The 20,422-nt window shown below is 35.3% G+C and overlaps 1 protein-coding gene across 3 annotated transcripts in view; it reads left to right on the top strand.

The window, feature by feature from the left end:
* The window catches only part of GLRB (glycine receptor beta), a 47,518-nt gene that overhangs the window by 10,570 nt on the left and 16,526 nt on the right, over nt 1-20,422 (top strand). For all 3 annotated transcript variants that reach the window (XM_038135694.1, XM_038135692.1, XM_038135693.1), the window contains exons 3-7: nt 2,410-2,516; nt 5,065-5,132; nt 11,669-11,898; nt 15,170-15,252; nt 17,891-18,031. In XM_038135694.1, coding sequence (XP_037991622.1) covers nt 2,410-2,516; nt 5,065-5,132; nt 11,669-11,898; nt 15,170-15,252; nt 17,891-18,031 — 629 coding nt within the window. The remainder of the gene's footprint in view (nt 1-2,409; nt 2,517-5,064; nt 5,133-11,668; nt 11,899-15,169; nt 15,253-17,890; nt 18,032-20,422) is intronic.

Here is a 20,422-nt window from a genome sequence, read left to right as displayed (position 1 = left end):
AATAGAATAGAATAGAATAGAATAGAATAGAACATTTAAGCTGGAAGGGACCTGCAATGATCATCTAGTCCAGCTGCCTGACCAAATGAGGAAATAAACTAATTCTTTTGCGTAATGATCCAATTCTAAGTAAAATATAACAACTTATAAACTCAGCCCTGGGAGGATTGTTTGAAAGAGAATTTGTCAATTATTAAGAAAGGAGTTAGAACACATATTCCTTTTTAAATTACTCTAATATTAAATTAGCAGAGGCTTATTTTATACAGAACATGCAGATCTGCATACATAACAGGAAGTTAACATATGTTGCTAAAAGTAAACGCTTCCTTGTTTTATTAGAACACCAATTATCTCTGGAGAAGTTCTGCTGGAACGATTAGTTCACCTATGTGGTTGTTACAGATCACAGAGGTTATAGTGTGTTTACTGCAAGAGATGGGTGGGGAATTATATACTGCAGCCACTTAATGCTGCTCCACAATTCTTTTCCTGTATGTTATAGTTTAAGATATCCTCCTGGATACATATTTCTTGGTAGGTTCATCTCTGTTTTTGGAATGCGTACCTATCCTGCTAATTACTGCTTAGTAGTCAAAATTTCAAGGAGGATTTAGTGCCATTTTATTGCCATAATTTTTTCCTCATTTATAACATCAAGCAAATGCAAGAAAATAGCTAAGCAGATATGCAGGTTTAGGTTTCAGAAATACCGTGAATACAACAGAGAAAAGAGAAATCTGATATTTTTTTCCTGAATGATAATATGCTCAATAGGTATCAAGGAGACTATGATGTAATAAAATGCAGTTACATTTTTATACATGGGTGACATATTTTTAATAATAGGGAACTCCTTCATAGTTTTATTTATAAGTTTTTTAGTTGTTAAGTGTTAACTGAGAAGATTAAATCTCTTTGGGAAGGCATAGTGAGTGCTACCAAGTCCGCGGATATGATTCCCTTTTCCCCTATGGTTTGAGTTGAACCAGTTGTTTTTAAAGCTGAGGTTATTAATAAAAGGTCTTCAAGGGCTAGGCTCTGGTCTCATCTGCAGTTTTCAATTAAATACTGATGTCATGCTATGCTGACATTTATTAATTAATTAATTTCCCAGTAATCAGTAAGGAAAATGCTGAACAGGAGCTACCATAATTGGACATTTTAAAATCAGGAGGTCTAATACATTCATGTTGTTTTTTTTTCTTTTTAACTGGTCAAAAGCCTTCTGTAGAGTTAATAGTGGTTTTTTTCGGAAATGTTTGAATAAGGCAGAAATCCCAGAAGACGTGAAGGAAACTGAAGGATGAGAAGAAAAAAACCAAACTGATATGTTATACAGAATAACCTGTAGGTCTGTCAAACTGAAACTGGTATGGGAGAGAATAAGAAAAAAAGAAATTACAGGGTGAAGAAGGCAACAGCAGCTGATGCTGATTATGAAAAACATTAAGGAAATAAACTTGATCATTTTTCAAAATACATTTGTACATTAGTTTGCAAGTGGTATAATGTTGACACATATGAATTATACCTATGTAGGGTGTTTCTCTTATCTTTACATGGCACCATGGTTACTGAATTATAGTGACAGAAAGACGGCAAAGTACTCATAAAAGGGATGGAAAAGTGATTATGAGACAGAATTCAAAACTGGAAACAGTCACTGAACAGGTTCTGGAAACATACAAATTCATTTACATGCCATTATGAGCCTGCTTGGTGTTTAAAATACCTGGGGAGGGCACTGATGCACCCATATTACTTTTTATTACACTCAATTTCATGTACTCTTGTAGCTACATTTACCTGTCACGGGTTCTTTTTGATTGCAGCAATGGTGTTCAATTAACACCCAGCACAATAATGGCAAGGCAATGAAGATGTTTAAATTCCCTCTGCAAAACCAGAGAGTCCAAGGCCTTGTTTTCTGTAGTAAAGCTTTTATTAGCACTTGACAAAGAGGTTATGCAATCCTCCAGCTCTGGGTGGAATAGCTAGCATGTGAGAGCAGGAGACTGCCAAAAGCCTCTGTGTGGTTTGGCACCTACAAAGTGGCTGTCAATTTACTAAGGTTCCTAATCTGACAGTCACTAAATATAGTTCAGGTGGCTGCTTTCTACTGATGAAGAAATCATGTCCCTCTGCATATTTTTGTTTGGAGGGAAGGGAACAATTAGGGAATTGCAGTTTGTTTGCTTCCAAGTTTACAGTTTAGAGTATGTCAGAGAGCATTTGTGTTTATTTCACAAGTAGTTTCTTGAAAAATACTGAAACTTCTCAAGCAAAGGAAGACTATACAGTGTGGCACCTGAAAATACTGAACATTTTTTCTTGTGAAATGGCATTTATGGCAATACTTTAAAATTGTTTCTGTCTTGATAGTAAGTCATGAACTTTTTTTTACAGGCAGCAATCAGCTGAAGACCTTGCAAGAGTACCTGCTAATTCTACCAGCAATATCTTGAACAGACTATTGCTCAGCTATGATCCCAGGATAAGGCCTAATTTCAAAGGTTTGTCAAATATTTCAGCTTTTTTTTAATACTTGGATTTTAATTTTTACTCCTTTCACACAGAGAAAAATTAGATATAATGCTCACAAGCTAAATTTCTGTTGTTGTTATTTTTTTAATGGAAGCTTTTCTAGATATTGTGAAACTGCAGAAGATATTTATCCTTTTGAACTGAAAGATAATATGTTAGGATTTCATTATCATAATAGTATGTGATGCTTTATTACTATTGATCTTATTTTATAAAAGACTTTTTAAGTGTAGAAATAGAATTTATAGAATAAGTTTTACAAATATATTTTTATCCCTACATTTTAGTTAGACTGCTTTACAGCAGTTTAAACCACCAGATTTCTCTATAGACATCCTTTAAGATGATTATAAAACGTTGGGGCAGCAGTATCACTCTTAGCAAACTATACAATTATTAAACCCTTAAAGATATTTTAGTTATAAAGCTTACACACTTCGAGAATTCATATATGTAATGCATTGAAACACATTTTCTGCCATTAAAACATCTCCCTGGTAGGCACATGTTGCAGGATTCTTCTGTGGAGAGTGTGTGAATCCTTAAATGAGAAGAAAAATTTGAAATACATATTCTCTGCAAAACCTCTAAGAATTCACACAAGTTAGGCTGTAAATTAGACTTTTCAGGAATTAGATTATTTATCTTCTGTAAATAATGTACTACTAAAAAGATGTAGACACTTTTATTACATATTGGCAATGCAGTTTACATAAAACAGCTCTTTCATTTTAAAACTCCTCGTATAATTATATGAGCATTAAGAGATATTTTAGCATGAATATCACTAGTATGAAAAATTTGGAAATATTAAATGTTTATTGTGCTTTTGAAGAGGCTATTTTCAGTTCTATTTAAGTTTTATAAATGTATTAAATTCAATTCTCAGCAAGTGTACTGCTTCTTTCTTATTCTCTGTAGAACCATATTTATATGTTTTCAGCACTGAGTCTTGTCACAAAGAATAAATGTCCAGCCTCTTCTCTACCTGTTCTTCAGCATAATCAGCTTGTAATCACAAAGCATGGTGCAGATTTCTTTATATTTTTGATAACCCTTCTGGCAGTCTGGTAGGAATCAAGACAGAAGGGAAAGGAAGGACATGTAATGTTAACTCAGAGGGAGGTGGAAGAAAAAGAACATTTTCTGACAAGTGGTTTGCCCATGTTAAAATGTTCCTCACACATGAGTGATTTTCTTGGATGGCACATCCTATTCAAATCTGGAAGAGAGAGTACACTCTTGGCTACTAGTGATGTGATGGGTGCTCTATCACATGCATCAGGCATTAAAGGAAGTATTGTGCTTATTGCATAACCAAAAGCATCGCACTTTAATAGTCTGATTGAAAAACCAAACCAAACAAATTGGTTTAACTGAAGAAGTGAAATTTTATCTTCATAAATGTCTGGTGACCAAGAGAATGAGTTTAAATTTATGTGTTAAATGTACATAAAAATATTTTATGCAGACAAACATGCTTTTGGAAGAAACATATATTATTTTGTACTGTATTTGCTTATTCTGTCAAAACAGTATTCATGTATTCTTATATCTCTTCTGTTGCTGAAAGTAGGAAGAAACCCACTGAGTATTTGTAACAGTGTAAATGATATACCTGTATCTAGTGGACATCCTGACACTCATACCATAGAGATACTAAATAAAAGTAGTGGTCCATAATTAGTTCTCTCAACTATCAGGCCACTTCTCCTTGCTCGCTCTGTGATAAATCTCTGTTAACACCAGATTAAATGACTGCCAATCAATTCCCGCAGGGTGACAGAGGGCAGATGTAGCAGCTGTCATACCATCCCTCTTCAACTACAGGAATCCTGGCTGTGGAAAAGAGAAAAAAATCCAGGCCATCTTAATATCTTCACAGCTGCTGACTTCTAGAAATTTTTCTTGGCTAATTGGTAACCATTGTAAAATTGAGCAGCTTTCCAACTCCTTCACACCAAGGCTATATAGCTGTGAAAGATGCATGCAATAATATTTACCTGCCTGTGTTCATATTTTACAGGCAGGTAAAGGCTTATGTACTGTACTTGCACAAAGAGGTATCCTCTTAAAGCATAAGGAATTATCTCATCATAAATCATAAACAGGTAATTTGGGATGATAGTGTCATTATGACCTTGACAGTTAAAAGTGTCTGCTACTAGAAATATGAATTGCTTCCATCCATTACACTGTGTGCAAAAGTAATACTGGCTTATTCATTCTGAGATAACAGAAAATCGTGGAATTCAAACACTATTAATTTAGATATATGGTCAGTGGAATTCTGTAAGATTAGCTCTCTGGACTAAGGATTTTTATTTTTCCCTTTTTCTTATCACTAGATTTAAAAGAGGTTTAGTGATTTCTATTGACTTTGATAACTGTATATATACTAACTTAAAAAGATAAAGTTACATTGTGACATTGTGGTACCAGTATACAGGAGCTTTATATGAAGGATAATGCACCTTTACTGGATTATGTGGCTCACTAGAATTATTTTTTTTAAAGGAATTCCAGTCGATGTTGCAGTTAACATCTTCATTAACAGCTTTGGGTCAATTCAAGAGACAACTATGGTAAGAGTGAAATTTAATTCATGTAGTACACATGGAGATTTTCTTACTAAATTAAACTTCAGACTGAGAATTACGAACTATAAAATAGAAATATTTTTTGGGGTTGCAGACACTGAGAATTAAGTTAATGGAGTTAGTGATTGACTGACTGTGCTTTATGCCACAGACCTAAACCTATTAATGTATTTCACTCTTTATGTGTCCACAGATTATTGTAGCTTTGCAATCTGATTTACATGAAAGGAAATCCATGGTTTCTAAGATGCAAGAGATAGACTAATTTCCACAAGTTATTAAGTTCATTGGAAGAACCCATTTGACAGAATGAGATGATCTTCCTGAAAGTTATAGCATAGGTTGCCTGGTGTGTTATTCAAAAAACCCCAAACCACTAAGACTGTATATGAGAGAAGAAGAACAGACATGCATAAGGATGAAATGTATAGGTTCTTTATTTTATGTGGATCTGAAAATGTAAATAAATTGTAATGGAATAGAAGGAGCAGTAGTAAAGGAATAGACCAGTCAATGACTATATCCTTACTGCTGTTTATTTACTGCATGGGAAAGATAAACTGGGGAGTGAAGTTTATAAAAATGTGTTTCCAGTTCAGCCAGAAAATTTCAATTTGTCAATAACAGGATGAAATAATGCTCATTACAATTTTGACTTCTTTTTTTTTTTTTTCCTTTGGGAAATAATATCAATTTCAAAATATGAGTTGCTTCAGCAAACCACTTTCTGGTATTTTGGGACTTGCAGGTCCTTTTTTGTCATGCTGTCTGAAATAAATACTATCAAAAATACTGCCAAAAAATGCATTTACTTATTAAAGATGTTCTGACCTGATGAGGTTTTCCTTTTGTGTAAAAAAGAGGGGAGTGCACAGTGTTGTGCCAGTACATGGAAGCCTCAGCCAAGACATGCACTGGGAGTTCTGAGGCATTCCCTGATCACTTTGGTGACCTGCTGCATCTAAGGCATTGAGGCAGTTCCCAAAATCAAGTTGCTTTTTTAATGCTGTGACTAAGCTAGCATTCTGACACATAATGGCAGAGAAGAAATAAACCACAATACCACTAATAAGCAATAAAACACATTTTTGTTGTTGTTGGAAGTAAGTGCCCACTTGAAATTCAGAACCAGCTTACATGTCACCATAATGAAATTTCAATAGGACTGCAGAGCCACTCCAAGTTGAACATAAATGGTGGCTGGAACAGTTTTGAGCAGCTTGGCCAGAAATTTCTGTTTCTTTAGCTAGCAGAGATTTATGCTTGATTGCAAATGATAGTAAGGCAACTAATGGCATTAGCAGGAAGTGACATTAAAAAAAAAAAAAAGTAAGTTTGCCCAAAAGGCCACAAGATTTATTTCTGAAAACAAAAAGAGGACTCGAATTTAAAGAGGGGCAGGGAGGAAGAGCAGGAAAGTAGGACTGAGATAAGTGTCTTAAGATATCCAGTATATTGGCCAGATCGCCCTTTCAAGTTTCTGAAATGAGTTGCATGCTTTAAAAAATGACTTTTAAAGAGGCTTTTTTACAATTCACCCAGATTCAGATAGTAACAAAACATGAATATGAGAGATTTGCTTCCCCCAGCCCCTCCAAAAAAAAAAAAAGAATTGTGCTTTCCATAGCCATGTATGTATGCCTGTCTGTGCCTTCCTGATACGGTCACTCACGAATTTACTAGGATGTGCTGTATGATAAGTCATGCTCTCCTCCATAATTCAGAATATTAGGCACCATCCTTACTTTATTTTATGCTTTCATTTAGATTTCTATGTCTAGCTGATCACCACGATAGCTAAGCATGTTTATGTCAAATTTGAATTACTTCTTGATTGCCTTAATCTAATACAGGAAGCACTGACAAAATTAACAGTCAGTCTGTTTATTTAGAAAATTCTGTCTGTATTTAGAAAATTCTTCTTGCTGCAGTGGGCATTGGGTATTCAGGAATCACTGCTCTCTTGAGGATAGGTTTGTGCTTGTCTTCAAATGGTCTGGGTAATACACCAGAGAGTAGAAATGGATTGCTTAGAATAGGAAAAGACTTTTACTTCTGGAATCACAGGAAAAATATTTCCTGGAGGTGAGGCACCAAGTCTGTGAAGGATCAGAGTGGTCTCTTGTGTTCAGAAAGGAGACATTTGTGGAAGTATCAGTTCTGCTGAAAAGGTTCCTTGGTACTGGAGAAGAGAGTGGCTGGCTGCATCTCTACTATCTCTGGTGTTGGTGAGAATCATGAGGAGTATTGATTTATAGACTGTCTCTAAAATTACCAGAAGCTACTAAACTGGTTGGAGTGATATCAAAATTTTTGAAATAATATATTCTTAAGTTTTTCAGTCAATAATTATTGTGATGATGCTTTGCTCTCTAGCTACTGCTGGCTGTAGTAATTAAACTCATAAATTTTTGCAAAATCTGTGTCGGGGTAAAGCCATGCTAAAGCAATGATTCCTTCTCTTGTGGGGAGAAAGTGTAGGGAAAAGTAACAATGGGTACCAGATGACTGGAAGACAGGTTGTGGTAGAAGGCCCAACAAACAAATGTGTAGAGTGACAGTGAGAGAAGACCTTGCTTGCTGTCCTTCTGATCCTGTGATAATTGTATTCTTAGCTATGCAGTTGGCTCATCCTCAACAAAGAGTTGTGATTAGCTCCTTCTGAGGTAGAGTCCACTTAGATTTAAGAAAGGAGGGAATTTCTTTATAGAAAATCATTGAAGTTACTTTGTTTCAAAGCAAGAGAGTACCCATTTTATGGGTCCTATGCCCAGAATCCTGTATCACTTTAATCAAGCCTTTGTGAAGAATCTGAAGGGCAAATGCTTGTTCTGTGTTTAGAAAGGATAGTGTTCCTGTTGTCTTTTCAATATTGAAGAGAACTGCAGTGCTTCCACACACTTATCAAGCAAGTCTCCCGGAAAAAACTAAGCAAAAGAACTAGTGAACTACAGAGAGAATCAGAATTTGTACAGATAAAAAGGAGAAGAGCTTACCCAGAGCTGCTACCTTCCAGTAAGCTCCCTTTATCTTGAATCCTGTAACTTGTTTCCTTCTCTATCCTTAGACGACATGTCAAGGATCCCATGTTAACTCTGCTTCTGAGTTTGCACACATTTTTTTGAGACTGCAGAATTGTGGTATAATAGGGTGATTATGTCACATTTAGAAACTGATTTAAACTGGATGAACAGTCAAGGATTCCTAGGGATAGAGAGTTTCTGGTATAAATACCCATAGGGCTATAATTTTATTTTTTTTTCTGTGATGATGATCTGACTGTGTGTCTACAGAATCTACGTTCAAGGCTTTTGCTTGCAGTATGACCTTTCTTCACTGACTCAAGCAACAAAACACCAGTTCTTCCTTCTCCTTTACTTTAAAATCTTACAGAAAGGTCTTTTTAATATTTGTGACTATGAAAAACATTATTTCCTTATTTTAATCTTAAAAATGACATTTTTTACTTTATTAAAAGGAAACACTATTATGTTGACTTTCTTTGTATGAGTGCATTTTGTGTAGTTTGTCTTTCATGATATTCTATGTACTCTGTTTTGCAGAGAGATGCACAGGCTATGCCTGCTTTCTGGCCCGAGGTGGTTTTCTGGCCACATGCCCACTATTTAGTAGATTTCTGAAATATTTCCTAGAATGCCTCCCAACCTCCCTGAAAACGACTTGCCTTCTGTTGGAGTTACATGGGAAAAACCCTGTAGAATGCCTCTGTGTTTCCTTCTACCTCATAGGTCCTCCTAGCTCTGATGCTGATGAATGTCTCTTCCATCGTCCTCCCCTAGTTTCAGGCTTTTTAGTTGCTATTTGATTCTCCTTTACTGTAAAATGCCAATTACTCTGCAAATTCAAAAAAACATTTGTAAAATGTACACCAGGAAGACCATGTGCTCCATGCAGACTGCTTCTTCAGCCCCTGTTCAACCTAATTCTAATACACTTACTGACTCTTAAAATTCATTGTGCAAATTTGAGAGGACTGGCTACAGGCTTCTTTCAAGATAAATTTATACCAGATCATAGTCTTTACTGCTGCCAGATGCTGTAAGGGTGCATGCTGTTCTAAGAAGCAGCCCTTTTGCACATTGTTGTCTGGCTAGCCACAGTTTTGTATTGTGACATCTCTTTGCTTCTTTTTACATTCTCTGTGTTGCCTCAAATATGTGGTGGCCTTCCTCTCCAAGTATCCCTGTCAACGTCTCTACGTTTGGGTCTGAACCTCCCCATTTTAGATTAATAGGATTTTTCTTTCTCTGAGTTAAATGGGAACAGATTCAAGTTCTTAAAATGTCAAAACATCTGATTGATTGGTGTTTAAGTTCATTTGTAATAGAGCAAGGAAGGAAATAAAATAGCATCTACCTGATCTTACTTCCAATTCTTATTTTGCCAGTGCATTCTGCTTTTCAGTGATGTAAGCATCTCCTTCTACTGAATGGGTAAGCTGAAGGCAAGTGTTGCACAGTGCTTATCATTTGCCTATGGCTTTGAGAAGGCATCTTATTTTGTTTAAAATTAGGGTAATGCTCTTGTTTATGGGGAAATTGAATTCAGTGTAACCAATAGTGTAATGCTTGTGAGCATGAATGGTATGCAGTATTTGTTTCATACGGTTTAGAGTATTTTTTTTTTCATTGAGAGAAGAAGTGGATATGGAATGGGAAATTCAGCAAGAGGCAAGTAAAGGAAATTTTCAATTATATACATATAATTGAAAAGATGCTTTCTGAGATAATGACCTGAATTCCCTCAAATTATGAAGCTTCTCTATGAGAGCCTTCCAGTACAAATTCACTTCATATTAACCTTTTTTTTGCTTCTTCTTTACTTTGTCAAGACAACATAGGTCTTTGTATAAATAAGAGTCAGACTATGTATATTTTTTCCAAAATCAACTACCAACAAGTAACAAGTGCTTAGTTTTGATGCTTTGCTTTTCCTTAAAATGCAGTAAGGAAAAATATTACACAGTGTAGTGTAATAAAGAAATACTTGGGCAAATTTGACTGGTGGACTGGACATGGGAAAGTGGGCACTGTATTTAACTATACAGAGCAAATCAACAGAATAAATTATTCTGCATGAGGTCTTAGACAAGTGGACTCCTTCTGGTTGAAGTTAGGATGACTATCTCAACATGGCACCTGCTTTGGACTGCAAATGTAGTAAGTACAGCAGAAGATAATTCAGTTGTATCAACAAAAAAAAAAGTGTAAGAGTCATTGACATGCAGAATAAAAAACTTTATAAGATTTGTTTGTATGCAGAATCCATTGACAAACCAAAAATGTGTTGAGAATCTTCACTCCCATATTTCTAGCATTTTGCTGTAATTGTGGAGCAGTACCAGTGTTTTCACTGCTCTGAAAGACACAGCCCATATCTCAGGATGCTTTGTACCTAATGGACAATTATGAAAAAACAAAGCACACTATAGAAGGCAACTGTGAAGACTGGAGATAGAAATAATCTTACATACAGAATTTTCATTCATTTGCTTGGGTTAGTTTAACTTTTTTTCAACAAGAACTTTATTCTTTCTCTGTATGTGATCTGCCTAGTTTACATATACATCAAAAAGAGGCTCTGGCTTAAATGTAAATGTGAAAAACAAAAGGACTTAAGAGATAAGACTGAAAAATCCTAGCTGACATTCTAGGTCAGATTCTTCCTTCGGATGCACACAGCTTTCACTAAGCACAGAACACGTGCAGGGTATCATTTTGCCCTGAGACACATGCTACTCCAGTTCCCAAAAGCAAAATTAGGTTCTCATTGAGCACGGCTCTACTACTGTCCTTCCTTCAGCCAGAGTCCTACTGATTTCAGAAGGAGATTTCCTCTGTAAAGCCTTGATTTTGTCTCTTTGAGACTGATGCTGTTTCTCCTTTCATACCTGCTACCTCAGTACTTATGTTGCAAGCTGGCATCAGCTTTCCTGTCACCAAGATAGTCCCAGATCACTGATAGAAGGTCTGAGGCTGTATACTGGGTGTCTGGTATAAAATCTGTTACCTACCTGGTCTGTTTCCTGCTTTTATAGTGTGATGTTTTGCCATCAGTGTGCCACAACCAAATGGAGAGTAAACTGGAATTGGCACTCACAGGAAAGATGCGATGAAAGATGTGATATCATGCCTGCTGCCTGCAGCCGTTTAGTGTAGTCAAGCTATGGCCTCTCTCTGCCCTGCTGCATGCTTTTCTCTACGCCTGGGTAACAGGAGCTTTTACTGAGGGGATGCAAAAATTACTCTGGAGTGGCAATTTGATCCTTTGTTTAAGGAAAGTTGCTGTATTCCAAACCATGAGTGAAGTAGAATGTTTGTAGTAAAGGCTGTTAAACATAACACTTCGTAATGTAATTTGAATAGTGATTACTGTCTTTGTGATAGAAAAATCAGGGCATAATTTTTTTCTCTTCTAAGTCTGATGGAATGGATTCATTTCTCTGTGGGGTTTTTGCTAGACTTTTGGCTAGTCTAATATTTGTTTATTCTTCCAATCAGGATTATAGAGTCAACATCTTTCTAAGACAGAAGTGGAATGACCCCAGACTCAAACTGCCCAATGACTGGAGAGGTTCAGATACACTGACAGTGGACCCAACTATGTTTAAGTGTCTTTGGAAGCCAGACTTATTCTTTGCAAATGAAAAAAATGCTAACTTCCATGATGTCACACAAGAAAATATCCTTCTTTTTATATTTCGAGATGGAGACGTCCTAGTCAGCATGAGGTATTTTATTTATATGTTTCCACTGGTTTTTTAAAGTGATTTTATATGAAATATGTATTCTGTATTAGCCTTAGTAATGTAATACAATTTATTACTAACATTTAAGTTTATATGAGACAGTTTCTAAACAATGCTGCAATAAATTATGTGTAAAGAAATCAGATGATAGCACTGCAAGTGTGAGAAATTTGTAGTGTATATACATGTTAAGCTAACACGCTGAACTAACTAAATTTTAACCCTTTTGATAATTTCTTAGATTCCTAGAAATATAGTGGAGTGGATAATATATCTGATATTCAGCCTGCAATAAAGCAGTATATGTTGTACACTACTTGAATTTTTACAGCAACTGAAGTAAACAATGATTACTTGCTGAAGATATAAGGAAAAGCAGAAATTGCAAAATTTGCAAATATGTATGTTTTGTAAAAGTACTGCAAAAAAAAATCCTGATTAAGTTCTATGCCTTATTGGATATAATTTTTTTCAGAAGCCTCCAAATTGCTGTTTAATTGAATTGCAATTAACATATACTTTTTTGGTGCTTTAACTTAGTTTATCAAAGGTATACACGGTGCCACAAAAATGGTCATCCACTTTAACCAGCAAATTAGTTGATTAAAAAGGAGGTCATAGTGCATTACAGATATGGAGAGTTTATAGTTGGTAGAGATTAGGCTAAATTTTCTAACAGGAAGTGAATTTTCTTCTGGTGTGTGCTGTAACATTGCCCTGATAGAGACAAAAATGGTTGTCTAAATATACTGCAACATTACCTTTAAGAGAGAACCACTTGGGAAGCTGGGTTCACATGAGCTGTTTCTTCCTGGAGAAGAAATGGATAGAGAAAAGGAGAAACAATGTGAAAGAGTTTGGGTTCTTTTTTTCCCATTTCAAAACGGGGTGAGGAAAATCAGTCTCAAGACTATTGCTGGCAGTGATCAGAAAACAAAATACATTGGTCAATCAAAACATTTCATTTGGATTGCTCTGAAGGTCTTGGTTTTGATTTCAGCTGCTTATGTAGTTTTGAAGTGTGTAGAAATTAATATTTCACAGTAGAAAATAACTTCCAGCTATGAAAGAAGTTTCCCTTTTGAAAGAGCAAATGTTAAATGAAACATTGAAATATTTTTCAAATGTTTTTGCTGGGTTGCAGGTATTTATAAATGAGCTCTATAGGAATGGTTAATGATTAGTGAATATTGAATGAATACTAATGGAAGTGTTTCTGATGGAAAAATTATTCTCTGAAAATGTGCAAATAAGAAAACCAGGTTCAATAAAGCTAGAAATTATTGTCATCTTCTAAAAATACTCTGTTTATTTTAATGGCACGCCATGTTCTTACATGATATGTAAGCAGGTAAGATGAATTATTTTAGGGACTGTGGTTTGATGACATTTTTAAAATATATAATTTCTATGTCTTGTGTTTCTAGTTTACAGAGGTATTGTCATGTATAAAAGAAAGACTCTCCAGTTATCAAAATACTTTATGGCAAAATGTGTATGAGAGAAAGGTCTTGCACAAATAGTTAAGAATTAGGAAACTGAATGCAGGAATAAACCACTACTCCTCACATCAGGGGAAGTAAACCAGTTGACTCTCACAAAAAAAAAAAAAAACCAAAACTGTATTCTGTGTTCTGTGCTTTTCAACAAAAATCATCTAAGAAACTGAATTTGCATGCAGAACAGTAAAGATAAGAGACAACAGTGAGAACCACAAATCAATCTAATGACTAGGCAACAAAGTATGGGATGAAATTCAATATAAACAATTGGAAATTATGCATGAGGGAAAAAAAATATTTTAATTTCATATAAAGCCTGATTGATCTACAGTTGGTTATTTCCAGAAAAAAAAAATAGCTTTGAGTGGTAATGTATAGTTCTCTGAAAATGTCAGCTAATAGCTCAGTACTATTTGAGAAAGTGAATTGAATTCTTGGAAGTATTAGGGATTAAAGTTATGCCTGTGCATAAAAGTATGTTGTACTTACATCTTGAATGCAATTCTGGTCTTCCAGCTGTGGGAAGGGAGGCAGGGACAGTCAAAGGTGTGGAACAGCTGAGCAAGGTTGAACTTTTCACACTGGAAAAAGCAAAATAATTGAGGTGGTGCCATAGAGGTCTCTAAATCACAAATGGCACAGAGAGAATGCTTGGACATTGATTTCTTTGCCTTCTTTTGTAGTGAAGGAACTACGAGACAGATTGAGGATAGGTAAAAAGGCGTCATTAGAGGGTGTGCAGCTTAGCTATGGCATTCTTTGCTGCAAAATGTTGTGCATATTAAACTTTATGTGTGTTGTGGTTTAACCCCAGCTGGAAACTGAATATCATTCACTCACTTCCTCCTGGCCTCAGTGGGATGGGGAAGAGAAGCAGGAAAATAAAGGCCATAGGAGTTGTGGGTCCAGAATCCCTTAAAAATTGCAGCAAAGTAGAACAAAATAAAAGTATTACTGCTAATACTAATTGTAATAAGAGAAATGGGGGAGAGACATGAAACCAAGAGAAACAAGTGATGCAGAATAGAATTGCTCACTACCTGCTGCCTCCCATCTGCTTGTGTACCTGCTGACTGGCAAAGTATGGGAAACTGAAAAGTCCTTGATTTCAGTTAAGCACTACTCAGCAACAACCAGAAATATCAGTGTGTTCTCCATGTTATCCTCATACTGCATCCAGAGCACAGCACTGTGCCAGCAACTAGGGAAAAAACTAACTGTCCCAGGTGAAACCAAGACACCTAGATTCCAGAAAGCCACTGAAAGCAAAACAGCTTCTTGGAGACAAAAAAATCTGTTAATGTCTCTTAAATACTGAAGAATCCCTTCTGGTTTGGGAAGCCCTTGAGGTGCAGCTTTTGGATGCTAGATATCTGCCAAAATTACACTTCCAGATTGCTGTAGTGTCATATTCTTCTTTAGAAGTCTGTCATTGGCCAATGCTGGAGACAAGACTCTGTTCTGTATGGACATTTGGTTTGGTTATTCTATGACCTATATGTATTTTGTCTTGTATTAGTAGTTCTCTAATTTGTGAGCTTCTATATGTTTAAAACCCTCTATATAATTTTATTGTCTTATTTTATACTAGAGAGATCTCCATTGCAAACTGCTAATTATAACTTCTAAACTTTGTTTCTGCTCTTTTAGAAGACAAAAATCCAAAACCTGTGATTTTTTCGTTTCTCATGGCCATCTACTGCTTACCTGACAGCTCATACCATTTTTAAATACCATTTCTGTATTTTCAGATTGTCTATTACACTGTCATGCCCTTTGGACTTGACCTTGTTTCCTATGGATACACAGCGCTGCAAGATGCAATTGGAAAGCTGTATGTAAATCACTCAGTCCACAAAATCAGTTCTCTTCTAGGCATGCATGAGAATCAAACAAAAATTATTTATTCTGTTTACTTCATCTCAACATTTTTAATGAATCATGAAATTGATACTCACTGCTTCCTCCCAATGTACATTTCCCTATTTAAGATGTTTCTTACTGTTATGGCACTGTGCACTCTTAGTTTTAGCTTTTGCTATCAACCGGAATGATAGCTGAGGCTTTTTATAAAAGCATTTACAATAAATTGAGATAAATAGAAACATACCATTTGGAAAAAAAAGAATGGTTTTGCCAGGTGGTTTTAACTTCCACAGCCTGTGCTACTTTGTAGGTTTTGGGGGCCCAATTTATCCCCTTGCCTTGATGATACATTGGTATTGTTTGGAACTCCTTTGATACTGTACCAAAAGAAAAGTATTTGATGCCAAAGCAGTGAGATCATTTAGTATCAGACCTTTTGAAAGTGGTTTCAGGATGTGTTGTGGATGTAGTCAGGCATCTATTCCTGGTCTCCAGGTGATTTAATCTTACAACAGGGCAGACAGGTCACATCTCTGAAGGGCTTCATGCCATGCTGGAAGTTGCAGACAAAATGTTTTTGAAATCCACCTTCCTTTCCGTGCCCCAAATATGCAGGTGTCTGCTCAACTACAGCTTTTTCCAACTGTTTAATCCTTGGTGATCCCACTTTCATGGTAATTCTGTTTTCCTGAATAAGGATGAGCGTGAAGCAGAGAGAAGGATGATGACCTGTCCCAGTCTGCTCCTGCTGTAACATAAAACCTCATTCAGCTCTTACTCCAGCAGATCTGGTGGGAAAGGTGAGGTTAGGGTAAGGAAGTCACAAGTTAAAAAAGTGAGGTTAAAAAAGTGAGGTTAAAAAAGTGAGGTTAAAAAAGTTAAAAAAGTTAAAAAAGTGAGGTTAAAAAAGTTGGGTAGGGTATCACAATATAGACAAGGATAATAATAATAATAATAGAGTTTTACAATTCAGGTTTTTATTGTCAGCATTTATCTTTAGAAATTTAGTTTGTCCATAGTAATTTTGTTCATCACTACTATGAAGCAAGCTCTTATGGAAAACCCAAATCACTGTGGGGTTAAACTGGAATTAGTAATACTAATAGAAGTTCACTTAAGACTTCTCAGTCCAGCAAGTCCACTTATTTTACAAGTGTTGAAAGGTATAGTCATGCAAGGAGAAGCTACTCATTAAAAAAATAATGCAAAGATGATATACTCAAATGCAGTGAATTTGTTTCTTTAAAAAGACTGGGCACTAAACTTTCTTCTACCTTTTAATTCAGTTATCAAAAGTAAGAAAGGTACCCATGACTTCCTATCTGCCCTTCCAGTTCTTTCCCTGCTAGTCATTGACAGTTTTATTCTTAGGTTATTTTCAGATCCATATTTTGTTTTTACTTGCTAAATTTCAAAATCAAAAAGGCCATCAGTTGTTACTAAGATGTTCTCATATCCACAGTTATAATCTCCAGTTTTTTATATTCTCTATAGACAAAATTTTCACTCTCCAGTAATTGTTATCATAAAGGATCTTGGCAGTTTTGTGATATGCTGTGTGTTGGAACAGGGTGAAAATTATTTTATGACTCAAACAATTTTATAGTGTATTATATTATAAAGCTTTGAAACATTGTGATTTTTATTAAATTATTGTGAATCATAAAGACATAGTTTGTGAACAATTTCACTTTCCTAATCACAGCTGGTTTTCAAAAATTAAAAAGAATTATCTAATGCATCCAGAAAAAGAATGGCTCTTTAAACATTTTTCTCAGGCTTTGAACTACAAAATGATGCATTCCAACTCCATCTTTTTTATGTTTCCTCATCTGTGTTTCCATCTAACACACATTATCTCTGTTTGAATTAAGTTAATCTTTAATGAACAGAAGGTAGCAAAAAATGGCTTGTAAATCATGATTCTGATTATGCATATTTAATCAATATTGCTTTATTCTTGAATATTGTGAGTCTAGCTTGCACTGCCTCTCACTTGGTGCTGGTGTATATATTATGATTTGGGCACTCAGAGGTTTGCTGAGGTCTGTCTGTACTCAGTGGGTCAGGAAGGCACTGAGCTGATTTCTGTAGGACTGCACATCTGCTCTGATTCCTGGGCAAGTATTTCCTGAATGGCAATGCTGTCATGAATCAGGGCTTTTAGTCTGAGAAAATAAGCAGTGTGGTTGTTTTACACAAACACCAAGATTCATCATGGTAATTGAGTTGTTAAATTCTTTTGAAGTTACTCAGACTCATTAAAATCAATCTTTTTCATATTTTGCTGAAGTAGAGTATGAATGAATATGGAGGCTTGAAAGCTGTGGAAAATACAGCTTTGCTTTCTTTGTTTGAAAAGTACACCCTGTAACAAATCCTCTTAGTCATCGTAATATTGCTGATAATCTAATGTTTCACCCACTAAGTCCCAACTTCGGCCCACATAAAAATGTAGCTACAGATTATTTAATTTTTGTATTTATTTATTTGAACAGGAAATAAAAAGACTGAAAGATATACAATACATATATGCTAGGTTTTCTTGCAGAGTTTGCTGTGATTGAGGTGGCTCTTTAAACAATTATTATTATTTTGTCTTGCAGTTGGTTACACAACTGATGACTTACGGTTTATCTGGCAGTCTGGAGATCCTGTACAGCTAGAGAAAATTGCTCTGCCTCAGTTTGATATTAAAAAGGAGGACATTGAATATGGTAACTGTACCAAGTATTACAAAGGCACAGGTAGGTAATATAAGTTATTTCCTTGGTAAAAAACTCTAAGCTTCCTTCAATTACTGTTTATAGTTAATGGTTAATATTCCAGCCCACATCTTACATTTCCTGGGATCCAATAGATTACTTTTAACTGATGAGTGGTTCATATAATGGTAAGTTTAATATGTGATCATTACAAACTAGTTCAAATATAGAAATATCCAAGTGGAAGAGGAGATTAAATGTTTGTCTTGGCTTTGCTTACGGATATCATGATCTTATTATCACCATTTTATTTCTATGGTCCTAATACCTGTTTATGCTTGTAAATGTCAAACTTTTCTGAAAGAATGTTCGTGCAGAATCATGCCAGTTGCAGCAAAGTGGGTAAATTTTGATTTTCTGGTTAGACTTTTGTTCCCTATGTGAATAATACTAGAATGTAATTCCAAATGCATCACCCTGTGGATTCTACATTTCTCTAAATGTTCTGGAAATTCTGTCTATTTTGAAAGCTGCTTGCAATCCTCAGCCCTCTATTTATTTATTCCAATGATTATTTTTTTTAAGTTGGCACAAATTTTTCCAGTGGTTTTTGTACTCTGGCTTTTAGTGTTTTACCTTTTTCACCTTGATTGACTCCTGCCTGCAGTTATATCCAAACTAGTCACACTGTGACAACCACAAGACTTTCTACAAGAGCAGCTGTATTTTAGTCAGTGCTTTTACATCATGGGAATAAATCTTCCTTTAAAACTCATATGGGAGTCTGTGGTGCTGCAGCTTCTGAGGACCCTCTGCAAGTTTCTTGTTGGCTGTTCAGCTGAAGTGGAGGGTCTGTTACTTGCAGTTGCACCTGTGGTAGATTCCAAGCCTGGAGACATCTCAAGGAACATTAGCAGATCTCAGAGTTAAGAATTTAATTTGAAAGGATAATGAAAATAAAAGTGGGCTTTGGTTTTTAACTGCAAAATGAGTGGGATCTCATCCTAAGAACATAATTCAGCCTCTCAGGTGATTTATAATTTGTAAATAATAAGAAATTAGCTCTCTTCAGGAAAGTTCTGATTTTTTGAAAGCATATCCAGCAGATAGCAGTGATAGCATTCAGGATATGGCAAAACCTTACTTAGCAGTGAGTAAAATATTTTGTTCCTAATTAAAAAATGAAATTACTGAAAAAAAAATAGTCCATAAAGTAGTGAAAAACTAAAGGAATGGATCTCACATTTCTCAAATGAAATTCATACAAATGGGAAAATTGTAAAACTTATTTTCTACTGTGATTGAGGTGTGCCCTAAATCTGTAACTAGATGTCTTAAAAAACTTAAGATATTTCAGATATTTTTAGGAACCTTAAACAAAAATTTATAAGAATTATACACAAAGGAAATCAATGGTGTTCTCTCAAGTTTCAGCAACTTGTGACCACAAATGACATGGTGCAAAATGTTCAGTAGAATATTCACATTCTGTGTTTGTGTGCATTGAACATTAAAGAAAGAACATGAGAGAATGATTTTGGAAAGTTTTCACAGTTCTTTTACTGCAAATCCATCCTGTTAAGAACCTCCATTTAATCTCATAACCAAAACCAGAATTAATATTTCAGTAATGTGAGTTGAATATTTAGTATGCTGAAATATTTTTAAAGGCTGTTTTCAATGCTCCTTGAAAATTCTTACGCTGAAGGTATTTTTTAACATCAGATTTGACACACAGAGCTAAATAATTTTGTCAGAAAATCAAGAGAAGTTGTGCATCAAGGAGCAGGTTTTCAAAATTATGGCTTATGTAGGAGTTCCCTGACAGTTGCAAAAACCCTGAATCTTTACTGCCTATTTCTGTCAAGGGATGCTTTATCATACCTACTTAAGTTGAAAGAGGGTCAGCAAATCTGGGCTGCTTTTGTAGCAATACATTGAATATTTATATTTGCAAATTTCCAGTTATTCATCAATTTTATGACAGATCAAATAGGTTCTTTTGAGCTGAATGGTGAGGGCAATAGATACCATACTCTATCTTATGAAATATTATTCAAATGAAGGCATACAGAATGCATTTCCTACATAACACAAACAAATAATGATTTTGAAGGTCATCTCTCCTTTGAAAACAAAACCTAAAAGTGTCTGGAATCCATTCATAAATTATACAAGGAAAATTTTTCAGCCAACTGATCACTGAGGATGATAGAATGAGCTATAAAATACAGTATAGTGTCTTCTACACAAGGATGTTCATCCTCAATGTTTTCTACTTTTATTGTTGTGGTGTTTGTATGCCCAAACAGCACTTTTACAATGATATATCATTGTACAGCACTTAATTGATGCAATATGGGAGGTAAATGGAGAACTTTTTGACACATTCTATCTTCTAAATAAGTATCTCACCAACTGGATCAATAAATA

Source organism: Motacilla alba, chromosome 4 (genome assembly GCF_015832195.1).
Source record: "Motacilla alba alba isolate MOTALB_02 chromosome 4, Motacilla_alba_V1.0_pri, whole genome shotgun sequence".
Lineage (NCBI taxonomy): Eukaryota > Metazoa > Chordata > Aves > Passeriformes > Motacillidae > Motacilla > Motacilla alba.
This window is presented reverse-complemented; position numbering and strand designations above follow the sequence as displayed.